This window comes from Arachis ipaensis, chromosome B9, assembly GCF_059453495.1.
Source record: "Arachis ipaensis isolate K30076 ecotype BB chromosome B9, ASM5945349v1, whole genome shotgun sequence".
Lineage (NCBI taxonomy): Eukaryota > Viridiplantae > Streptophyta > Magnoliopsida > Fabales > Fabaceae > Arachis > Arachis ipaensis.
The window spans coordinates 134,216,103-134,238,392 of record NC_142444.1 but is presented as its reverse complement, the minus strand read 5'-3'; the positions used below and the strand labels follow the sequence as shown (position 1 = coordinate 134,238,392).

The following is a 22,290-nucleotide window of genomic DNA, read 5'->3' as shown; positions in this document are numbered from 1 at the left end:
AGACACATGATATTAAAGACAGTTTTATTTAGATATTTTACCTTAAAAACATTATTGTTTGTTTGAAAAAAAGAGCAAAATGCATATATAAACCAATTGGAAGCTAATATTATATATATCTATCAAAATGAAAAATGTTATAAAGATCTACCAAGTATTTTTATGTAATTACTCATTCGAATTATAAAATCTAATACTAATGAAAAAATTAGATGGTGCCAATTGTGATCTCTCATCTTTCATTGTTTTCTCTCTCATATTTATTTTTGTCCCACTTATAAAGTTAATGGTGAGAGATTATACTTTATTTTCTCAAGTGTCAAAAAAACTGGAGAGAATCCATTTCCAATTCGAATTATGCATGGACGAAATGTTTTAGTAATTTGAATGAAGGTGAATCAAACTACATGCAAATGAATACAACTCTAATTCAAAGTGGACTAATTCGAATTACCATCAAGTAGCAGCCCAAGGTAATTCGAATTGGTCTCATTCGAATTACTAATGAATGCCCAATAAATATAGTTCGAGTTCAACTTTTTTTGTAATGCATGGAATATAAAATATTTTTTTAATTTTTAAATTATTAATTTTTTAGAGCAATTTACGTAGATAAAATGTTTGGATTTCAATTTTACGCAAATACAACTTTTGAAATACGAAGATGCAAATACATTTTTTCATAATCTGCTATAGGTAGCCGTGGATTACGTGGTCAGGGTGCAACACAGAAATCGCTATAGGCAGCAGCGGTTTATGTGTTTGGGAACTTGTGCGTAAACTGTTGGAGGCATTAGCGGTTTACGTTGAGGGTGAGTGCCTATATAACGTGATTTATGTTTATATCAAAATTGATTATATTAAAATAAATATTGTTTGGATTATACTACTCAAAATCACTCTTAGATGAAAAATTACTAAAAGAGACATCAATTTAAATAATTTTTTTTATATGCATGCAAAATCAGAACACTAACAAAAATAATATAAAAAATATTTATTATATAAATAAAATAAATACAATAAAAAATAAAAATATGAAAGAGAGTTTTATAAATTTTATAATTTCAAATAAAAAAAATATTCTATAATTTTTCTAGCACTGTCAGTATTCTTTAATTTAGTATTATTTTAAACTATAAATTTTCATTATTTATAGCTATATTGTTACTTATAATTAATTTTTTATTTATTTTATCTTTTTTTATAGAGTACATCAAAGAAATAAAAAAAATTATACAGATAAAAAATAATAAAAATTTCATAAAACCAACAACATACACATCTATCCGTCCGCTAGCACGATATTGTCCGCTTTGGCACACAAGACCTCACCGTTTTGCCTTTGACGATAAGAATGATAAATGAAACTCCCCACACTCACTCGTCAAAACTCAAAACGCGTCATACTAGGGAGAGGTATCCACACCCTTATAAGACATGCTTCGTTCCCCTCCCAATTGATGTGGGACCTTACAATAACCGATGTGGGACCTTACATATATCATATGAAAAAAAATACAATAGAAAGTAAATAAAATGTATATGAATAAAATCAAATAAAAAATAAAAAAATTTCATACACAACATAAATACAATATAGTAAAGGATAAAAAAAAGAATTTATATGAACAAAAATAATAAAAATATCATAAAAATTAATAAAATACTTGAAAAATTATAGCACTATAAAAAATAAAAACAAAAAGTCAACAACATTTGTCTATGAATAAAAGAAATACAATAAAATAAATAAAAAATTATATGAACAAAGTCAAATCAAAATAAAAAAGATTTAATACAAAACATATATATAAAAAATAGTATAATAAATGATAAAAAAAACTCAAATAAAAATATAACATGAGAAATCAGAACACTACATAAATAATATAAAAATACTTATCATATAAATAAAAAAATACAATAAAAAACATAAAAATTAAAATATGAAAATGAGTACTAAAAATGATAAAAAAAATTAAAATATTCAATTTGCTAGTAATTGAAACAAATCTGAATGATTTTGATAAAAAAAATTGGAACGAATAACTATGAAGAAGTAGGAAGAACTACGTAATAATTACTGGTATCATTTTTATAGAAGAAAATGAAGGGTAGGATTGGTAAAAAATTTCTCACCTAATTTTCCAAGAGTAATTAGCAACTATGAACATGAAACGCATAAACTACAAATTTTAGCTTCTCTTGGCCAAACATAAAAGTGAAACTGATCAAACGGTGTGAGGCGGCAACAAAATATACCCATGCATGACCGGATCATCCTTTATTTAGAAAGGGTTAGATTGTATCACTTAGCCAGATTCTCAGTCCTCATTATACCATAAAAAAAATCGCTACTGGCTCCAGCGGTTTACACGCATGTCCCCAAACAGGTAAATCGCTGAGTTAAACTCCAAAGTAATCTCTGAGATTCATAAAATGCACCGATTTAGTCCCTGACTTCCCAATTGCACCATTTATGTCCCTGAGATTGGAAAAAATGCATCTAGTGAGTTCCTTCCCCTTTTTCCGTCCAAAGTCGTTCCCGGCGGCAATGATGTGGCATTTTTTTGCCATGCTGGAGGAAGTAACGGTTACCTGACGTGGCCCATGAAAAGTTTGTAACCCAATGTGGTCCCTGAGCCCCTTTTTAACCCTAACTGCTGAAGGAGCAGCGTATGACTTGTTCTTGTTCTTCATCATCTTTTTCTTCTTCTTCTTCTTCTCCCTTGTTCGATTCGTTCGTCGTTGCTGTGTTGGGTTTAACCATGGTTGGACGTGCAAATGAGGGAGACGGGAGTTCTATTCGATCGACCACAAGAACGCCTAGTCGCAGCAGAGCCTCACGAGTTCCAGATCGTTGTGGGTGTGGGAAACGCCCTGTGCTCCGATGGTCTGGAACAGATGCCCACTCAGACAAACCCTTCTTCGGATGTCCGAATTACAATGTGAGTTTGAGTCTAAGAGATGTTGTTTCTGTTTTTTAATGTCCAACTCCTGAATCCCTAAATTTTCTGGTGATAGTGTAGTGGAAAACGGTGGTGTGGATTTTTTCGATGGGCAGACGTTGTAGAAGATGATAATGGCAATTTTGAAGAAGCTGCAGCATATAACAATGAAGAAATTAGCGTGAGTGTTGCAGTGAGGATTGGCAATTTGGAGGCTGAATTAAGGATACAGAAATATGTAATACAAATGTTAGCGTTGTTGATTTTTTTCCTGTTAGTTGTTGTAGTGGTTGTGATTGTTAAAATGTAACAGTTGTGTATTGTTTAGGAATGAATGGACAATCTTTGGATTATTGGTGTGATCTGTGTAAATAGTTTACAAAGATAATAACAAAACTGAATAAATAGAACAGAACAAGTAAATTGATAAAATCATATTCTGATTATAACTAAGATATTGTCAAACATTGTCAATGGAGTAGCAGCTGATAAACACCAAAATACAGCACCAAAAAGGAATAGAATAAGAGCTCCAATTTTAAAGGTTTATAACTACCAAAAGTAAAAGTTAACCATTACAGTGTGGTTATGTGCTACTCCTAAATGAAAATATCCAAAATAAGGAAACAACTAGTGCCTAAATTCCATATGTGATCAGTCAGACTTCAGCAGCCACAACATCCAATTACTTAGTGTTTTTCTTCCTTGGTGGTTTAAACCCTGGAGTTGGAACAAAATTCAAAAAGTTTGCCAACCTTGAAGACGTTGTTGCGCTTGCTCCTTGCATGGGATCAAGAGAAGCAGATACTGGTGATGGTGAGTTCTTCCTTTTTGTTGGCAATTTATCTGGCCTTGTTGTTCGTGGTGGTGGTGGGGGGACCTGATGAGAAAAGTTATGAAACTAGTGAGATGATAAGAGCAATTAAAAAAATGTCAGAAGACTATATATACCATACATGTACCTCATCTTGTGTTCCACCATAATTTGGTTGGGATAAGTCAATCTCGGTAACCTCCACTTGAGCATGATTCTGGACAGCTACACCAGGAGGAGCTTCATCTACTTGTGGTGCCACATTAGAGGTGTTTGTAGCTTCAGCTGCAGGTGTACTCTCAGCTGGGACAGTTTTGGACTTGGCTGCCGCCACAGCAGCTGCTGCAGCAGCAAGCGCAGCAGCTAGTTCATCGGCTCTTTTTTTTTTTTTACATCCCCTCTTGGTGTGGCCCTTTATTCCACAGTATGTGCATGTGAACGGCTTTAGCTGTCTCTTTAGAGTAACGGCTCCCTTAGGTTTCTTGTTTCCACTAGTACCCTCATCAGCATCCTTTCGTCTTTTGGTTGTCAATTTTCCAAGTTTACGTTTAATGTTAGGAGCTTGGGGCTGACTGTAGGCTGCTTTTTCCCATAGGGATTGGCCTGGGAAAGGATTGATGTGATGTTCATATGTCTTCCTGTATGAGTCCATGGTGACTAAGGGATGACAGAAGTCCTCAGGTCTCTTGTTCACCCGTGCAAGAGCAGCACAAGCATGAACACAGGGAATGCCTATAGTGAATAAACCAAGAAATGATCAACTCCACAGCAGCCAATATAATCAATAACATATAGCGAATCATAATAAAGAATAGAATAAAGTTGGTGCAAGGGCATATAATATCACCTGTTAACATCCAGAACTGACAGGTGCAAAGTCTCTTGCCTAAATCAACAACCATGTTAGTTGGGTGTCCATGGACCTCAAATTTTTCATATTCTTCATCTCCAGTCCATATAGGAACCCAATTCTTTGATTCCTTGCGAACCTTTTCCAATCGGCTCTGAATAACAGGAGGTAGTTTCCCCACGTGGTTGTTCAACTTTACTTTATTCTTTGCAATCGATCGCATAACAAACATTCTTACCTCTTCAAGCAATGTGATGATTGGCTTGCTCCTAGCCTCCTTGATTCGTGCATTGAACACCTCACAGGCATTGTTGCAAATATTATCCAGCTTTGGCCTGTGGCTAAATTGAGACTTTGTCCATGAATGCCTTGGCCACTTGTTCAGGTATGTCCATGCCTCCTCGCTGACCCTCTTTATTTTGTCCATGTTATCAATAAAGTCTTGAAACGTGGTTGACCTAGCAGCATCCCAGAGAAGTCTCCTCAGCTCAAGATCCTTCCACTGTTTGTTGAAATTTTGCCACAGGTGCCATACACAGAAACGATGATGGACCTGTGGCATGACCTCTTCTACAGCAGAAATCAATCCCTATTTAGCACAAACACATGTATCAGAAACCAAATTCCTTAAGCCTAAATCAACAATATGAGTTATTCGCACAGGCAAGCAATATCCATGGCTCATGGAACTATTTTTCATGGAATGAACCAGTCTCATGCAGTACTATATAATCCAGACTATTTAAGTAGGGTCAACTACTTCCACATATTTATGCAAACTTCAGTAAATTTATGATAAACACAGATTTATATAGTTTATGAAGTCCAAATATGATCAATCAGTATCACACCATGGTTGCAATATCCAGGAATCAACCAACAACGTAACAAATGTGTAGCTAATTGAACAACGTAACATATAGTCCAGTATCATAAAGTCCAGAAAATGAACAATTTAACAAATGTGTACATAATTGAATAACACAACAAGTTAAATTTAGGAATTGAATACCTTCTGCATGTCAGATATGAAACACCACCCGTTTGCCTTATAGTCTCCTAAATCCTCGTGGAGTAGCTCAAGAAACCACTTCCAGTTCTCCTTATTTTCAACATTCACTATAGCCCAAGCAATCACATATATGTGATGATTTGCATCTTGGGCTACAGCTGATAATATCTGGCCTCTAATCTGTGTCTTCAGAAATGCACCATCGAGTCCAATTAGTGGGCGGCACCCTGATCTGAACCCGTTCTTGCAACCACTCAAGCAAACGTACATTCTCTCAAACATGACTTGTCCATCAGGCAATGGAATCACCCCAATCTTCACAGTGGATCCGGGATTCGTTTTCAGAAGTGTTTCAGCATAATCCCTTAACAAGGCATACTGTGCCTTCTCATCGCCATAGACAACATTCCTTGCATCGGCCAAGGCTCTAGCTATTGAGTTTCTATGCAGAATTAGATCACATTTCGACCTAAAGTACACTGCAGCCTCACATTACTTGAAATTAGGATACTTTCTAACTTTTTTAACCAACTTGCTAGCCTACCATGCTCTATTTGCAGCCCTATTTGAATTTTCCCTTGGACATGTATGATCATCATAAAATGTCTTTATCTGCCAGCAACAGTCCTCATGATCTCTTGAAGCATACACAACCCATGCACACTCTTCTACTTGGCGAACTGCCCTACACCTGATATTATCATTCTTAACAAACTTAATCCCCCTTCCCTCCTGAATGGTAAACTCTCTCATAGCCTCCCTAAATTCTTGTTTAGTATTGAACTTCATGCCCACTTGAAGTTGCAGCTCACCAAACCTCTGGCCCCCTTGGAATATGGGAAATTCATCTGAATCTCCATCGGATTCCATCTCATCCTCAGAGTTAGGAGGAGTTTTCATCTCCTCCGAGTGCCAGGAGTTGGCTCCATCAGATTCTGCACCAGGGTCGAGAGCTTCATACCAAATTCCTTCACCTGGACTTCTTACAAAACCCAGGTCCACCTCTACATCTGATAAATCCTCAACTATTGCATCATCATCTTGCATTATATTATCTTTTACTATCTTCTCCTTCCCTTTACCCATGCTTGCCTTCTTTTGAACCTTTTTGACCTCTTTCTTACTTGGTTTTGAAACTCTTGCAACCAATTCTTCATCATTGCTAGAGCTGCCATCACTACTTCCTGATTCATTGACAGTTAAATCCACATGAAGAGGTCCCTTGTCTTTGTTAGTGCTCTTCCCCTTTGCCTGAGATCTTGTTATTCTTTTAGGTGGGTTAAATTTGGGTTTGGGTTTGGAAGTGAAGTTAGACTTGGGATTTGAATGATTTTTCTTGGGCTTCAGAAGGTTCTTGGGCTTTGGAGTTGGCTTCTGATTATGTTTCACAATGGGAGTTGGGTTGGATTTTCTGCTAGATTTCGGGTTGGGTCTATAATTGGGCTTGGGATTTCCAGGTTCATCCATGGGATTGGGCTCTTCATTGCTGGGATTTGTAGTGAGGGGTTCAGCAGCAGGATGGTTTGGAATGGGAGTTGCAGTAGAAGGAATTGTGTTTGCAGTTGAGAGGTTTGGAATTGGGTTTGTAGTGGATTTGTCAACTAGGGTTTGATTTGAGGTATCCACATGTGTTTCTTTGTTACTCTGTAAGTCACCATGTGAAAACTCTTCTACTTCATAATCAAGTAACATCACATCCCTTTTCCCCTCCATCAGTTCAGGTGTGGAAACTCCATGTTCAAAAAACACATCAACTACTCCATCATTCATCTCTGCATGGAAGCACATCTCCCTTAGTTCATCATCACTTGTTAGAGCTCTCAGTCCCACCTCCAAGCTCTTTTCGGGAACCAGCCACCAGCACTCAACTACCTTGTCATACCCCATCTCCTTGAAATAGTTTCTCACGAAAAAAACATCTAGGGTATCCTCATCTAAATCTCCTAAACAACTTCTATTGTCAGGTGAGTAAACCAATTTTTCATCATCATTCTTCTTAAAGGTCCCACCATGGTGGAACATGATATCCAACAATTTTTCCATCTACAGTGAAAAATAAGTATAAGAATTTATCTAATGTATGCTACTGATAATATAATCAACAAACCACAGTACAACATAATCCAATATTGTTTAAAAACAGATACTTCATCACATTGCCATTGTAAAAACACTCTCATTCCCTATGTAAAAACAGAGCATTGACAAAATCCAAACCCACACCACCCAGTACCCTAAACCCTACCTAATACTATAGCATTCAATAATTTTTCATCAACCAACACAAAATTTCCAACTCAAATTCACAACAATGGATACCAAAACTCTATAAAAGATAAATAAAAAATAGTTTATTCACTGCATGCCTACCTCTGTGTCACAGGATTCACGAGGAAGCTTTGCTCCTTCTTTCCCCGATTTTGAACGACCAATGAGCACGTTTCGATCCTCTCCAATTTGTCTCACCACAGAAAACCTCGATGGACTACCAGAACCCAGGCTATGGAGCTTTCAGTTCAAACGTGATGAAGAAGATGAAGTGACGAAATCTTTGAATATGGGGGTATAAGTTTTGGTAACTCCTTCGTGAATGAAACGGCGTCGTTTTTATTTTTAGCGCCAAATACTAATACGACGCCGTTCTCCATAGTCCAGCATGGCAAAAAATTTGCCACATCATTGCCGCCGGGAACGACTTTGGACGGAAAAAGGGGAAGGGACTCACTAGGTGCATTTTTTCCAATCTCAGGGACATAAATGGTGCAATTGGGAAGTCAGGGACTAAATCGGTGCATTTTTTGAATCTCATGGACTACTTTGGGGTTTAACTCGTAAATCGCTACTACGGTTTCTATAAAAAAATATAAAAAAAATGCATTTGCGTATTCGTATTTCAAAAGTTGTATTTATGTAAAATTGGAATTCAAACATTTTAGTGACGTAAATTGTCATTTTTTTAATAAATTTATTTAAATTATATCACAAAAAATATTTTATTCCATACAAAACAATAAAAAAATGACTTAAAAGATGTTAGGAGTAATATAAAATTTGTAATGTCTTAGTGATTTTTAAATAAAATATTCTATATAGTTAATAATAATTTAAAAATTAAAAAATTAAAAAAAGATTAAATTTAAATACAAATATTCATACATGTACTCAAATTTTAAATAAAATACTCTACATAATCAATAATAATTTAAAAATTAAAAAATATTTTATTCCACACAAAATAATTTAAAAAAATGACTTAAAAAATGTTAGGAATACTATAAAAATTTATAATGTTTGACTTAGGTAAATAGATAAAAATATATATTTTTAAATTTTTAAATTATTATTGACTATGTAGAGTATTTTATTTAAAATTTGAGTACATGTATGTATTTACCTAAGTCACCAAAATATTACAAATTTTTATAGTATTCCTAATAATTTTTAAACCATTTTTTTAATTATTTTATATGAAAAAATATTTTTTATAATATAATTTAAATAAATTTATTTAAAAAATTAATAATTTAAAAAAAAAAAAAATATATATATATATATATATATATATATATATATTTTATATTACTAAAACATTTCGTCCATGCATAATTTGAATTGCACTGCTTCAAATTACTATTAGATTTTATAATTCAAATGGATCTCATTCAAATGGATCTCATTCGAATTATATAAAAATACTTGGTAAATCCTTATAATGGTTTTCATTTTAATAGATATGTATAATATTGATATCCAATTAGTTTATATATGCATTTTGCCATTGAAAAAAAAAAGTAAGAAAAAAAGAACAACACATAGAGTAGGAAACAAAAAACATATTCATTTAACAAAAAATACAATTGTATTCCATTTATTATTAGCAAAACTATTGGGTAGAAAAGCTATTAATAATAACATAAAAAAGCTATTAAAAAGCTATAATAGAAAAAAATAAAAATGCTATTTAAAAAAAAAGTATTTTTGCAATGACATGAGTTTTCTAAGAATCGATTCCAATTTTTGCATTACTAAAACATTAAATTTTAAGAAACTAAGAGATGAATGAATGCACTAAAAAGAATAAATGAACACAATAGAACGTCTAAAATTCAAATCTCAATTCCCATTTACAAGTAACACTGTACTTTATTTCTTTTAATATAACTTTATTTAATTGCATATACCAAAAACAAGTAATACAAATATCCGAAATATTGGTAACTGAAAAAATTAATAAAAAATAATCAACTTATTTTATTTAACATTCATTAATTATTATGATAAATTCTAATTTTTTTGGCTCTCTAATATTACATATACAACACCCAATTACATCACCATATAATAAATATAATAAATATATACAAGCATTTAGGCTCCTGCTTTTCCAGAAAGATTGTATTAGTTTGAAACTTTTATTATAGTTTCTATCAAAAACATTTTACAGTATAATTTTTAATCAAACTTGTTACGATTGTAAAAAGATAGGTATTAAGATATAAATACAAAAATTAACCACACGTAAAACTATGGCAACATAGGACTATAGGAGGATTAAATAAAGTAAGTATATTAGCACATTAATTTACTTCTTTTTTTTTTAATTTTTGAGAAAAAAATCCAAATAAACCAAAGTCATGCCAAAATGTAAATCGATACAGCTATATTCGATTTAGTAATGTTGATACTAAATCGAATCAACCTAATTTGAATTAGTAGGTCTACATGTAAATCGAAATGGATTGTATTTAACTCGACGGATGTAATAGAGTATGCCAAGGGGTTAGACGAACTTGGTCCATAATACTAAAGTTCGTCCAAAGTTTAAACGAAATTCTGTAAATAAAAAACAATTAAATTCTGAAAAACAAAGATGTAATAATTTTTCTTTAGAACTAAAAGTTTTTTTATTTTATATCAAAAAAATTTCAAACAAAATAAGATGTCTAAAATCCAAATCTCAATTTTGATTTACAAGTAACACTTTTTTTTTAAATATAATTTTAATTGCATGTACCAAAAATAAGTAATACAACATCCAAACCCAGTTATGTTACCATATACAAGCATTAAGTTACTTCTTTTTTTTATTTAATTGTTTGTTTGAAAGAAATAAAAAAACATATTTATCATTTATAGAAAAATAAGTTTTAAATTCAAAAAACAAGAAATTATTCAATTCAAACTATATAATTCTGTTCTGCTAAGTCAATTTGATATCTTTTAATTTGTTCATCATTTTTTCTTCTAACAATTGATATCAACATGAACATTTTAATTATTGATAAAACAAAATTTGCATTATGAGAAAAAAAGGTTGAGGAGCTTCAAAATAAAATAAACAATAAAATAAAATAAAAAGCTATAAATTAAGAAGATTCGGGAGTGTGAAAGAGTTGGAATTCTATTTCAGAAAAATTCACACACTCATATCTCAGCGATTTTCTGAGTCTGTCATGAGTTCTTTTTTGGAGGATTCCTTCCACATTTTTTATATTTTTTTCTACCATTTTTATCATTTTTATTTATGTAATTTATTCTTTCAACAAGTTTAAATTCAGTCTTTTTATATTTAAAGTTTATTTTTCATTCTCTTTATTTACTTTGCAACAAATTTTATGTTTCAAGCAAGTTCATTTATTTTTGAAGTATTTCAATTTTATTTTGATTTCTTAGTTCCTCATTTAAAGAAAAATATATATAAAAAAAAATCCTTGCTTCTTTATCATGACAAAAATGAAAGACTTTGGTGCATAAAAAGAATTGATAATCACAAAAAAGAAGTAGATTTTGCTTCCATAAAATAGACATTAAACTAATCAAAATTTACTAAAAATTTGCATAGCAGTTAGAATTTAAATTAATTTTATCCTATAACTGATTTATTAAATCATCTTTTACTTCATCTAGAAATAAAATGTACAAATTATTACTTCGTAGAATCAACTGAAAATCTTCTTTTATTTTTGTTTAATTGAAAATTTGATTTTAAAGCGGATATTTTGTGTTTCTTTTTAAATTAAAATTTGAAAATGAAGATAAAATTAGAAAGTGAAATTGAAGGGAAAAAATCAGATGTTTATTCTATTCAAAAGTATTTATTTTGCTTATTACAGGAAAATTTGTAAAAATTAAAAAAAAATATTTAAATTATTTTGGATAACGGTATAAAAATTTTAAATTAAAAAATAATACAGATAAAAAATTATATAGGATAAATATAATTTTTTTTTATTTTTTTAACTAATATTTCTGTTAATTACTTGAACTACTTTCTTTTTTCAAAGATAGATCATATATTATTGAATTAAATTATAGAAGATATATAATTAATTTTTGCTTAGTGAATGAAAAAACTCTAACACTTTAATATTTTCATTTATTAAGATATTTAATTACTGTTAATAAAACTTTAAACTTTTATTATATCATTTGTATAAGTTCTTTTAAGTTCAAATTTTATGGACTTGTAAGTTGTAACAGACAAAAGAAGATAAGATAAGAAAATAATAAATTAAAGTAGATGGATAATATCTTTTAGATTAAAAAAAATAAAGTTGTATTCAAATTATTTTCTTTTAATAATGATACTATTTTCTTCTATATAACGAAGTTCATTATACATGTTAGATTAATAACTATTTTACATTAAAACGAGAATATATAAAGTTTTAAAAATTTTATAAATCTTATTTAATTCCTTCAAATTTTTATGAAAAGACATGATTTTGCTGGTACCTCAATTTGAAAAAGTTAAGGAAGTTTCAAATAAATTTTTTTAATCAAATAATGGTACTAAGCAATGAAGTGTAAATATTAACATAACATTACAAAAATATTTCGATAAAATAATTATTAATAATACTAATAATAAAAGCACGGATAAAAGAGGTATTTAAGAATATTATTAGTATTATTATATTATTATTAATAGACAAACATCAAATAAACAACAAATAAGAGGTATTAAGTAATAAATAAATTGCTTCGTTGTATGCAAAAACGATTTACCAAGCAAAGGAAGCTAAGCAATGCACAAATCATCCTAATTCAGAATTAAATTATTCGAAATCGTTGTGGTTTGCAATAATTTATATAAAATATATAAGTAATTGAATTTAATTTAGGTTAGACACATGATATTAAAGATAAAGTTTTATTTAGGTATTTTATCCTAAAAATATTATTGCTTGTTTGAAAAAAAAAAGCAAAATGCATATATAAATCAATTTGAAGCCAATATTACACATATCTACTAAAACAAAAAATATTACCAAGATCTATCAAGTGTTTTTATGTAATTGGAATGAGATTCATTTGAATTTCAATACTAATTGGAAGCAGGGGAATTCAAATTAGGTATTGACGAAATGTTTTAGTAATTCGAATGAGGGTGAATCAAACTACATGCAAATGAATACAGCTTTAATTTGAAGTAGACTGATTCGAATTACTATCAAGTAGCAGCTCAAGGTAATTCGAATTGGTCTCATTCGAATTACCAATGAATGCCCTATAAATATAGTTCGAGTTCAGCTTTTTATTGTAATGCATGGAATATAAAATATATTTTTTTAATTTTTAAATTACTAATTTTTTTTAATAAATTTATTTAAACTATATTACAAAAGATATTTTATTCCATACAAAGCAATTTAAAAAAATGGCTTAAAAGAAGTTAGGAGTAATATAAAAATTTAATGTCCGAGTGATTAAATTAAATACATACGTGTACTTACATTTTAAATAAAATACTTTACATAGTCAATAATAATTTAAAAATTAAAAATAAATTTAAAAAAGATTAAATTTAAATACAAATATTCACACATGTACTTAAATTTTAAATAAAATACTCTATATAATAATAATAATTTAAAAATTAAAAAATATTTTATTCTATGCAAAATAATTTAAAAAAATGACTTAAAAGATGTTAGAAGTACTATAAAAATTTATAATATCTTACTTAGGTAAGTAGATGATAAAAATATATATTTTTTATTTTTAAATTATTATTGACTATGTAAAATATTTTATTTAAAATTTGAGTACATACATGTATTTATCTGAGTCATTAGAACATTACAAATTTTTATAGTACTCCTAATATTTTTTAATCTATTTTTTTAATTATTTTGTATAAAAAAAATATTTTTTTGATATAATTTAAATAAATTTATTAAAAAAATAATAATTTAAAAATTTAAAAAAATATATTTTATATTCCATGCATTGAAAAAAAAAAAGTTAAACTCAAACTATATTTACCGAGAATTCATTGGTAATTCGACGTGCATGTAGTTAGATTCACCCTCATTTAAATTACTAAAACATTTCGTCCATGCATAATTTGAATTGCAATGCTTCGAATGGATTTTATAATTCAAATGAATCTCATTCAAATTATATAAAAATACTTGATAAATCCTTATAATAGTTTTCATTTTAGTAGATATGTATAATATTAATATCCAATTAGTTTATATATACATTTTGCCCTTGAAAAAAAGTAAGAAAAAAAGAACAACACATAGAGTAGGAAACAAATAACATATTCATTTAACAAAAAATACAATTGTATTCCATTTATTATTAGCAAAACTATTGGGTAGAAAAGCTATTAATAATAACATAAAAAAGCTATTAAAAAGCTATAATAGAAAAAAATAAAAAATACTATTTAAAAAAAAAAGTATTTTTGCAATGACATGAGTTTTCTAAGAATCGATTCCAAATTTTGCATTACTTCTATGTTCTCCTCTTCCTCATGTAACCTGTCAAAAACATTAAATTTTAAGAAACTAAGAAATGAATGAATGCACTGAAAAAATAAATGAACACAATAGAGCGTCTAAAATTCAAATCTCAATTCCCATTTACAAGTAACACTGTACTTTATTTCTTTTAATATAACTTTATTTAATTGCATATACCAAAAACAAGTAATACAAATATCCGAAATATTGGTAAGTGGTAACTTAAAAAATTAGTAAAAAGTAATCAATTTATTTTATTTAACATTCATTAAATATTATGACAAATAATAAATATTAAATAAGACAAATTGTAACCTTTTTTTTGGCTCTCTAATATTACATATACAACACCCAATTACATCACCATATAATAAATATATACAAGCATTTAGGCTCCTGCTTTTCCCAAAAAGATTGTATTAGTTTGAAACTTTTATTATTGTTTCTATAAAAAACATTTTACACTGTAATTTAATCAAACTTGTTACGATTGTAAAAAGATGGGTATTAAGATATAAATACAAAAATTAACCACACTTAAAACTATGGCAACATAGGACTATAGGGGGATTAAATAAAGTAAGCATATTAGCACATTAATTTACTTCTTTTTTTTTTTAAATTTTTGAGAAAAAGACCCAAATAAACCAAAGCCATACCAAAATGTAACTCGATACAGCTATATTCGATTTCGAATCAGCCTAATTTGAATTAGTAAGTATACATGTAAAAAATCGAAAGGGATTGTTTAGACGTAACGTATTTGGCTTTGGGTGATTCACGTAATTTTGGAATGGCTTTGGTTTATTTGGGTGTTTTGTCCTAATTTTTGCGTGAAAAAACAGTATTTATCACTAATAGAAAAACAATTTTTAAACTAAAAAACAAGCCAAGAGTTACGAAATTCAAACCTGAATACTGTTCCACTAGGCCAACCTGATATCTTCCAACTTGTTCATCACCTCTTCTTCTAGCAACTGTTGTCAACATGAACATTTCAATTATTAATAAAACAAAAATTGCATTTTAAGAAAGAAATTCCCGAGATTTAAAATAAATAGATCAGACATGTGAAAAATAATAAAATAAATTATGTAACTTATAAACCTTGTTATTTGGAGTAACACTGGTCGTTGATGGGTCATTAGGAACATCACTAAACTCTTTTGATGAAATTCTTTTAGAAAATAGTTGTTGAAACATATCATCAGGTAGAAAAACTTTTGCATACAGTGGATGTAACTGAAAAAATTCAGTAATAGACTGTGGAATAAGAAAGTCACTGTCGTCTAGTAATGGATATTGATTATCTTCAAATAATTCTTCGCTTACAGAAATGAGTTCATGAGACACATCAACATCATAAAAAGTATCATCTTGTTCTAATGGAATGCTTTTACAAAATTCTTCGTATGACCTAGGAAGTGGTGGCAAATCATTTACACTGTCTTCTTCATTTTTCATATATTCCATAGTTAAGAAAAAGATGTAGAAATAACTATGCACCACTTGTATTGTTAAAGAAGGAGACAGAAGAAAAGGAAGATGATCAACAGTCGTAAATTATAGATTTTCTTAGCTTATGGTGTGTATATATATAAAAGTTTTCTTATCTTTAAATTGTTCGAACATGCAACAAAAAATAAAGATATGATAAGATAATCATAGTAAATTAAACTAAAAAGATAAAATCTTTTGGTTAGAATTTATATTAATTTTATCTTAAAACTGATTTATTAAATTATCTTTTACTTCACATAGAAATAAGATGTACAAATTACTGTCTTATAAAGTCAACTACAAAATCTACTTTTATTTTAGTTTACTTGAAAATTTATTTTAAAAGGGGATATATGTCAAAATTTGGCCTTTGAAGAACAGAATCAGTAAGTAAAAGGTGAGAGAAGTGGGGAAATCACCAGCGAGTGGCGAAAACACCTCTGTTAAAGAGCTGATTAAGAAGTTAATCATTCAACAACCCAGCAATTACAACACAGCAACAAACATTACAAGAACATTTGAACAAAAATTTCAAAAATTAAAAGGAAGAAGAAGAACCAAGCATTCAGCCATCAGTGAACACTAAACAGAGCCATCAGTAACCAGAGCAAAATTAAAAGGAAGAAGCGGAGGCGAAGAAGTGAAAGCAGGGCCACTAACCTTCGACGGAGACACGGACGGCAAGCGGCGATCCGACGGCGAGCTGCTCCAAGCCACGAACAGAGACGCCACGAGGATGGGGGCGACGTGCCGAGCTACCTGGCTTCCGGACAGGGGAAGAGGAAGAAGCGGCGGCAAGGAACCTAGGGCTAGTGTTTTGGTTTGGTGTTGAGTTCACGACTGATTTTTTGTGCTTCAAATAACTCCAAATACTACATTATAAAAATCTACTTTTCGTATCGTATTCCTTTTCAGAGCTTGGATTTTACCTGTCGCTATTTATTGCATTTAAGATACATTACTCATTTCTGTGATTTTTCCTTTAATTTGTTGATAAACAATTTTATTATTATTATTATTATTATTATTATTATTATTATTATTATTATGGGGGTGTTTGGGAAAGGGGGTGCTGAGTTGCAAACGGGTTTTGATTTTTGTTTTTTAAAAGCCAGTCTGTTATCTGTCCGATCCAACATAAAAATAGTTGAGAATTTAAATTAGTTTTATCTTAAAAATAAAATTGATTTTTTAAAAAATAGTGGACATCTATTTACTTTAATATAACTTTTAATATAACTGATAATTTAATTTTAAAGGGAATATTTTTGTGTTTGTTTTTAGACGAAAAATGAAATTAAATTTAGAAAGTGAAATTGGAGGAAAAAAAATAAATAGAAATTCATTCTGTACTTTTAATTTGAAAAAAATATATACTTTTAAATTGTTTTTGTGCTTCTATTTTAAAAAAATATATATACCATGATTAAAACTCTTAATTTTAAAAAAACTTAGTTTGATTTAATTTGGATGAGAAGAAAATTTGGAGAGTGATAAGCATGGCTTCTTTAACATTGTCGGTGACAATGGCAACCATTGTTAAACGAAAATAGGTTTCTTTTAAATTAAGGCATTGGAAAATAGTATTCCTACTACACCGTTCTTGTGTACTATTGTGTATATTATTTCTATGTTCTCCTTGAGACGATGATAATGGTTTCTATTACCGCCAACGATATTATCCAATATTCAATTTTTCAATTTTTCAATTTTTCTTCATACCCAGTTTATGAAGAGAGACAAAGTTCACCGGGATGCAATGAATATTACAAAATTAGCAAGGTTAACTCAACCTAAATACCAAAAAATGTATTCTAGAAATTAAAATTTAATTAATTTTTTTGAAAAAATAATTTTTTATTTTAAAATAGAAAAATATCCTACAAATAAGCTTCTATAAAAATTAAAAAAAAATAAAAGATTACCAAAAAAATAAAAGTGAAGCAAAACCATGAAAAAACTAATGCAGTCGTTATATTCACAAAAAAAAAAAATTAAATTAATCCCAAAAAGATATTCAAATTGGACACTTTGCCTCCTCACAATTTTTTATTCGATAGATATCATCGACAATTATTCTTATAAGATAAAATAATTCTTCCATCATTTTGAAAGAATAATAATTTATCTTATAATGATATATTCTTTTAGTAAAGTATTATTTTATGATAAAATTTATTAGGATTTATTTGTCTAACATGCCTATTAAAAGTTTGATTGAAACTAACAAAAATCCAAAAAAATCGTGAATTTTTAAAGAATAAAAATTTGCTAAATACTAAACTATACGATCTAAAATTTGTTGAACCAATTTAAGTGTTTCCGAACCTATTTAAGTGTTTCTTCAATATTCACTGCTACCAAACCTATTTCAAGCCACCATAAATTTCATACTGCTTACATAGCTCTTAGATGATTCTGCATTTAATCCCATCCTTACAAGATACTTAGGATTATCAACAGTTTCAAGAGAGCACCAATTTTCATTAACTTCACAATTTCAATCGGCACCTCTACAACTATCAGACGGTACAGTCTTGTACGGAAACAGCCAGCTGTCTCCATTCTTCGAATCCATCATATTTATTCTTTCTTTCAGACTTTCAGCTATCTTCAATCCCGGGAATCACTGACAAATCTCACTTCCCAATCAGCGTCCACTTTTTCTTATAATGCCAGAAACACAGTTGAAAGAATGAACCTTAATTTATATTGGATTAACAAGTGTTCACCCGTTTCCATCTCCTCCTACGTTTCTTAATCATTCACAGCATGTATACATTTTACATTTTTTTAGGAAAAAATAATATCAGGTTCAAACGTTTTTTGAACCAATATCTTTTCCCTTCTTTGTTCTATTTTGAGTGGAAGGAGCCCCTAAAAAGGAAAAAAAAAGTTCTCAAAACTTCAGATAAATCATGTTTGTAGAAAGGCCTCCATGTATTGATTTGAACAGTGCTTCCTGTTCTTCTCTTTACTGCAAATAAAACTTGTTTTAATACCAGTTCTTTTGAAAACCCTCTTCCAAATTAATTGTCTATACGACTATACCCAAAGAAACTTTTAACAAAATTGAGCTAGATACTGTTAACTTTTGTGTTGGTTACTTTCCTATAAGTTGATTCACTGTAGAAAAACTTAATGGTGAAATATTGCATAAATAAGACTCAACATACTTGTATATACTGTTAACACTCCTTTCACATTGTATATACAATCCTAGAACCTTTTTCTATAGAATTTAATCTTTGTACCTCATAGAATGATTTTTTTTACTATGTTCATCAATACTAATTTTTATTTCACTTTCATTGCTTATGCATTGTCCAATTTTGTAAATATACCATCAAATTTTAACATGGATAAGGATAATGCCCCTTAGTCAACTATTATAGTTATTGAAGAAAACAAGAGTTATTTTCTTTTACTAGAAATGCTAATTTTCTAATATTCTTCTAGCTATGTAGCTAATTCATTCTATGGTGTATTTGTTAATGCTAGATAAAATAAGATATACTTGAGAGAGATGAGAGAGAGAAAGAGTGCGAGAGAGAGCGGGGGAGAGAAACATAGGGCGGGGTGGCAAAGATCCAAGAGTTTGGAACAGAGAAGAGTATCGACGGCTAGAACATGAGTCTTTCTCCATTTTTGTGAACAATCTTCCTGATGACGTCTCGAAGAGAGAACTTTTTCAATTGTTCAACTGGACTGGACGCATCAACGATATATACTTATCTAGAAAATTCAAAAATGGTGAGTTCTACATTTTTGCTTTCATACGATATACCACTAAAGGAGGGGCCTTGAAAGCCATAGCGGAGATGAATCGACTGAGACTGAGAGGCAAGATCTTCTTTGTGGGAGAGGCCAAGTATCGAAGAGTATCGGAAACCATGGACGTAAATAGGGAACAAGGACGAGATGGCACGAGGAATCAAAATTCTCTTCAAACATATCGAGAGGTAGGCAATGATGGTCCTTTATTGGCTGAACGAGAATTACGAACGGATGACATAGTAATGAACAGGCTTGGAAATAAAGAAAGGAAGAAGGTGGAAGTTGCGGTGGCGGAAGATAATATGGAATGGTTGCAGAGAAGTCTCATTGGAACTACGACAAAACCTATGGATTTCACCTCTTTGTCGAAAATGATGGCGAGGAGTTTTCCTTCTGTTGTGCAGATTCGGGATATGGGAGCGCATAAAGCTCTCTTGACTTTTGATAGTGTTCTGCATGCTGAGGAGACATACAACTTCCATTTGAATGGCCTGTTACAAGTCTTTCACAGGGTATGGAGGTGGGAGGAGTCACAGGGGTGTAACACTCGAAGAGTGTGGCTCCAATGTGTTGGAGTTCCCTTGCACGCATGGTCAGAAGCTACTTTCAATATGATAGGAGGTCAGAGGGGTAAAGTAATTGGATGTTCAGAAGACACAGAATTATGCAGTTCATTCAGTGCAGGTCATGTATTGGTTGATACGTCTCTCATGAACGTAATTCACGAGTGGATTCATATCACGGTTGGAGCTGGTGAATTTGATGTTTTGGTAAAGGAAATTGCACAGGAGACGTGTGACGTCCAGCGTAAGGGGGTTGATGCGTGAGCATCTTTCCTATCTTTTCCTAGTGAATTTGCATTTAAATTGTTGAGTTTAATCAATAATTAATTATCTTTTAGCCACTATGGATGCTACTTTGAGTCCTGTGTAATTCTATTTATTTTAGGTAGCATTCAGCTGTATTTGATGGAGTTTCTGCAGAAGAAGAGATGAAGGCGAATGATGCTGTCAACCCTAACCTCTCTGTACTCAAACCTGAATAACTCGAGCTACAGAGGTCTAATGGACGTGATTTCAGTGGCGTTGGAAAGCTAACTTCCAGAACTTTCCAACGATATATAATAATCCATACTTCTTCTCCGAAATTGCTGCCAAGGCTGCGCCTAACTTGAGATTTCTCAAGTTAGGCGCAAGACACAACAACAATACGCAAGATTGGTCCTGCCCACTTCAAGTTAGGCGCACTAAAGCCCAAGTTAGGCGTGGATCCTAGTGAAGCCAAGTGGTCCCCATCCATCAATTGAAGATTTGCTATTGCTATAATTAATTCTAATTTAAATTCGAAGTTTAAAAATAGGAAAAGATATTATTTTAGTTTTAAAGATATATTTTAAATTAATTAGGATTAGATATAAATAGGGAGATACCACCTCAACATTATTCAATTCCAGACTTCCAATTCTATACAAATTTACATTCCGTAGTCCTAGTTTTCTACTCTGAACCATGAGCAAGTAATCCTCCATTGTTAAGGTTAGGAGCTCTGTCTATTTCTATGGATTAATTTTATTGCTTTTTCTCTTTTAATTCATGTATGGATTTATAATTTAAGGATTGTTTTCGCTCTTTATCTTTTGAATTTGGGTGGAACGGAAGTATGACCCTCTTTCTATTTGAGTTCTTGTATAACTTGGAAAAGCTCTTTACTTGAACAACAACTTGAAAACATATTCTCCTAAATTTTAATTATCTGGATTGAATGGGATACGTGATATATAATCCTTTTATTTTTAGGTAATTAGAGTTTTTGGTGGCATATAAACTGGAATTTGATCATGCAGCTTCTAATTGGAATTAATTGACCAAGAAATTGGCAGTTAATGAATTTTAGAGGAGACTAGAAAGGTCTAAGAAATTAGGGTCTAGTCATATATAGTTTGCCATAAATTAAATCCTACATAATTAAAATAGTTAGTAAGAAACGTTAATCCGAAAAAATAGATAACTCTGAAGTCTTAACTGTTTCCCATATATATTTCACAACTTATTTACTTGCCTGCCTTTGAACTTTGAATTTACTGTTTAATGCTCTTTGAACTCTCAAACAATATTTTCTGTTTGTTTAACTAAGTAAATCATTTAACCATTGTTGCTTAGTCCATCAATCCTCGTGGGATCGACCCTCACTCACCTGAGGTATTACTTGGTACGACCCGATACACTTGCCGGTTAGTTTGTGGTTATAAATTCCGCACCAAGTTTTGGCGCCGTTGCTAGAGATTAACTGTAATTAACAACTATTAGTTGTTTGATTGTTTAGATTAGACGTTTTAGTTTTAATTTTATTTAAATTTCATTTTATTATTTTCGAAAAAAAAAAACAAAAAAAAAATAATTAATATTAATTTTTTTTCCTTTATAAATATTTTTTTTCTTTTAGTTAGTTTTATTTTAGTATCATTAATTTTTATTTTTCAATTTTTTTTCTTTTATTTTTTTCTCGTTTTCGTTTTCCACCCCTGTACCGTTTTAATTTTTTTTTTTACTTCTTTTAACTTTTGAAAATTTTTTTTAGAGCCTTAGTCCGTTTTTTTTACTTTCCTTTTTATTTTTAATTTCTTTTATTTT

The 22,290-nt window shown here is 30.3% G+C and overlaps 1 protein-coding gene and 1 long non-coding RNA gene across 2 annotated transcripts; both read right to left on the bottom strand.

Moving 5' to 3' along the window:
* Positions 1–3,411: 3,411 nt before the first annotated feature.
* Positions 3,412–5,177, bottom strand: LOC148546419 (uncharacterized). Its single transcript, XM_088499207.1, has 4 exons — positions 4,613–5,177; positions 3,914–4,497; positions 3,707–3,831; positions 3,412–3,436 (listed from the first exon to the last, which is right to left on the bottom strand). The coding sequence occupies exons 1-4, from the start codon at positions 5,175–5,177 to the stop codon at positions 3,412–3,414; spliced, it is 1,299 nt and encodes a 432-aa protein (XP_088355333.1).
* An 8,981-nt stretch (positions 5,178–14,158) lies between these two features.
* On the bottom strand, positions 14,159–16,733 carry LOC148546418 (uncharacterized). The gene is made up of 3 exons (XR_015899986.1): positions 16,544–16,733; positions 15,295–15,360; positions 14,159–14,401 (listed from the first exon to the last, which is right to left on the bottom strand). It is a non-coding gene; the product is annotated as an uncharacterized LOC148546418 (long non-coding RNA).
* Positions 16,734–22,290: the final 5,557 nt, after the last annotated feature.

Bases quoted from the DNA above. Each gene is read 5' to 3' on its own strand.
- LOC148546419 (XM_088499207.1), bottom strand. From the start codon at position 5,177: ATGCCACAGGTCCATCATCGTTTCTGTGTATGGCACCTGTGGCAAAAT. The intron at 4,498-4,612 runs GTGATATTATAT...TATTCACTATAG, and splicing joins TCAGTTCTGGATGTTAACAG to GCATTCCCTGTGTTCATGCT. The intron at 3,832-3,913 runs GTACATGTATGG...TTTTCTCATCAG, and splicing joins ATGGTGGAACACAAGATGAG to GTCCCCCCACCACCACCACG.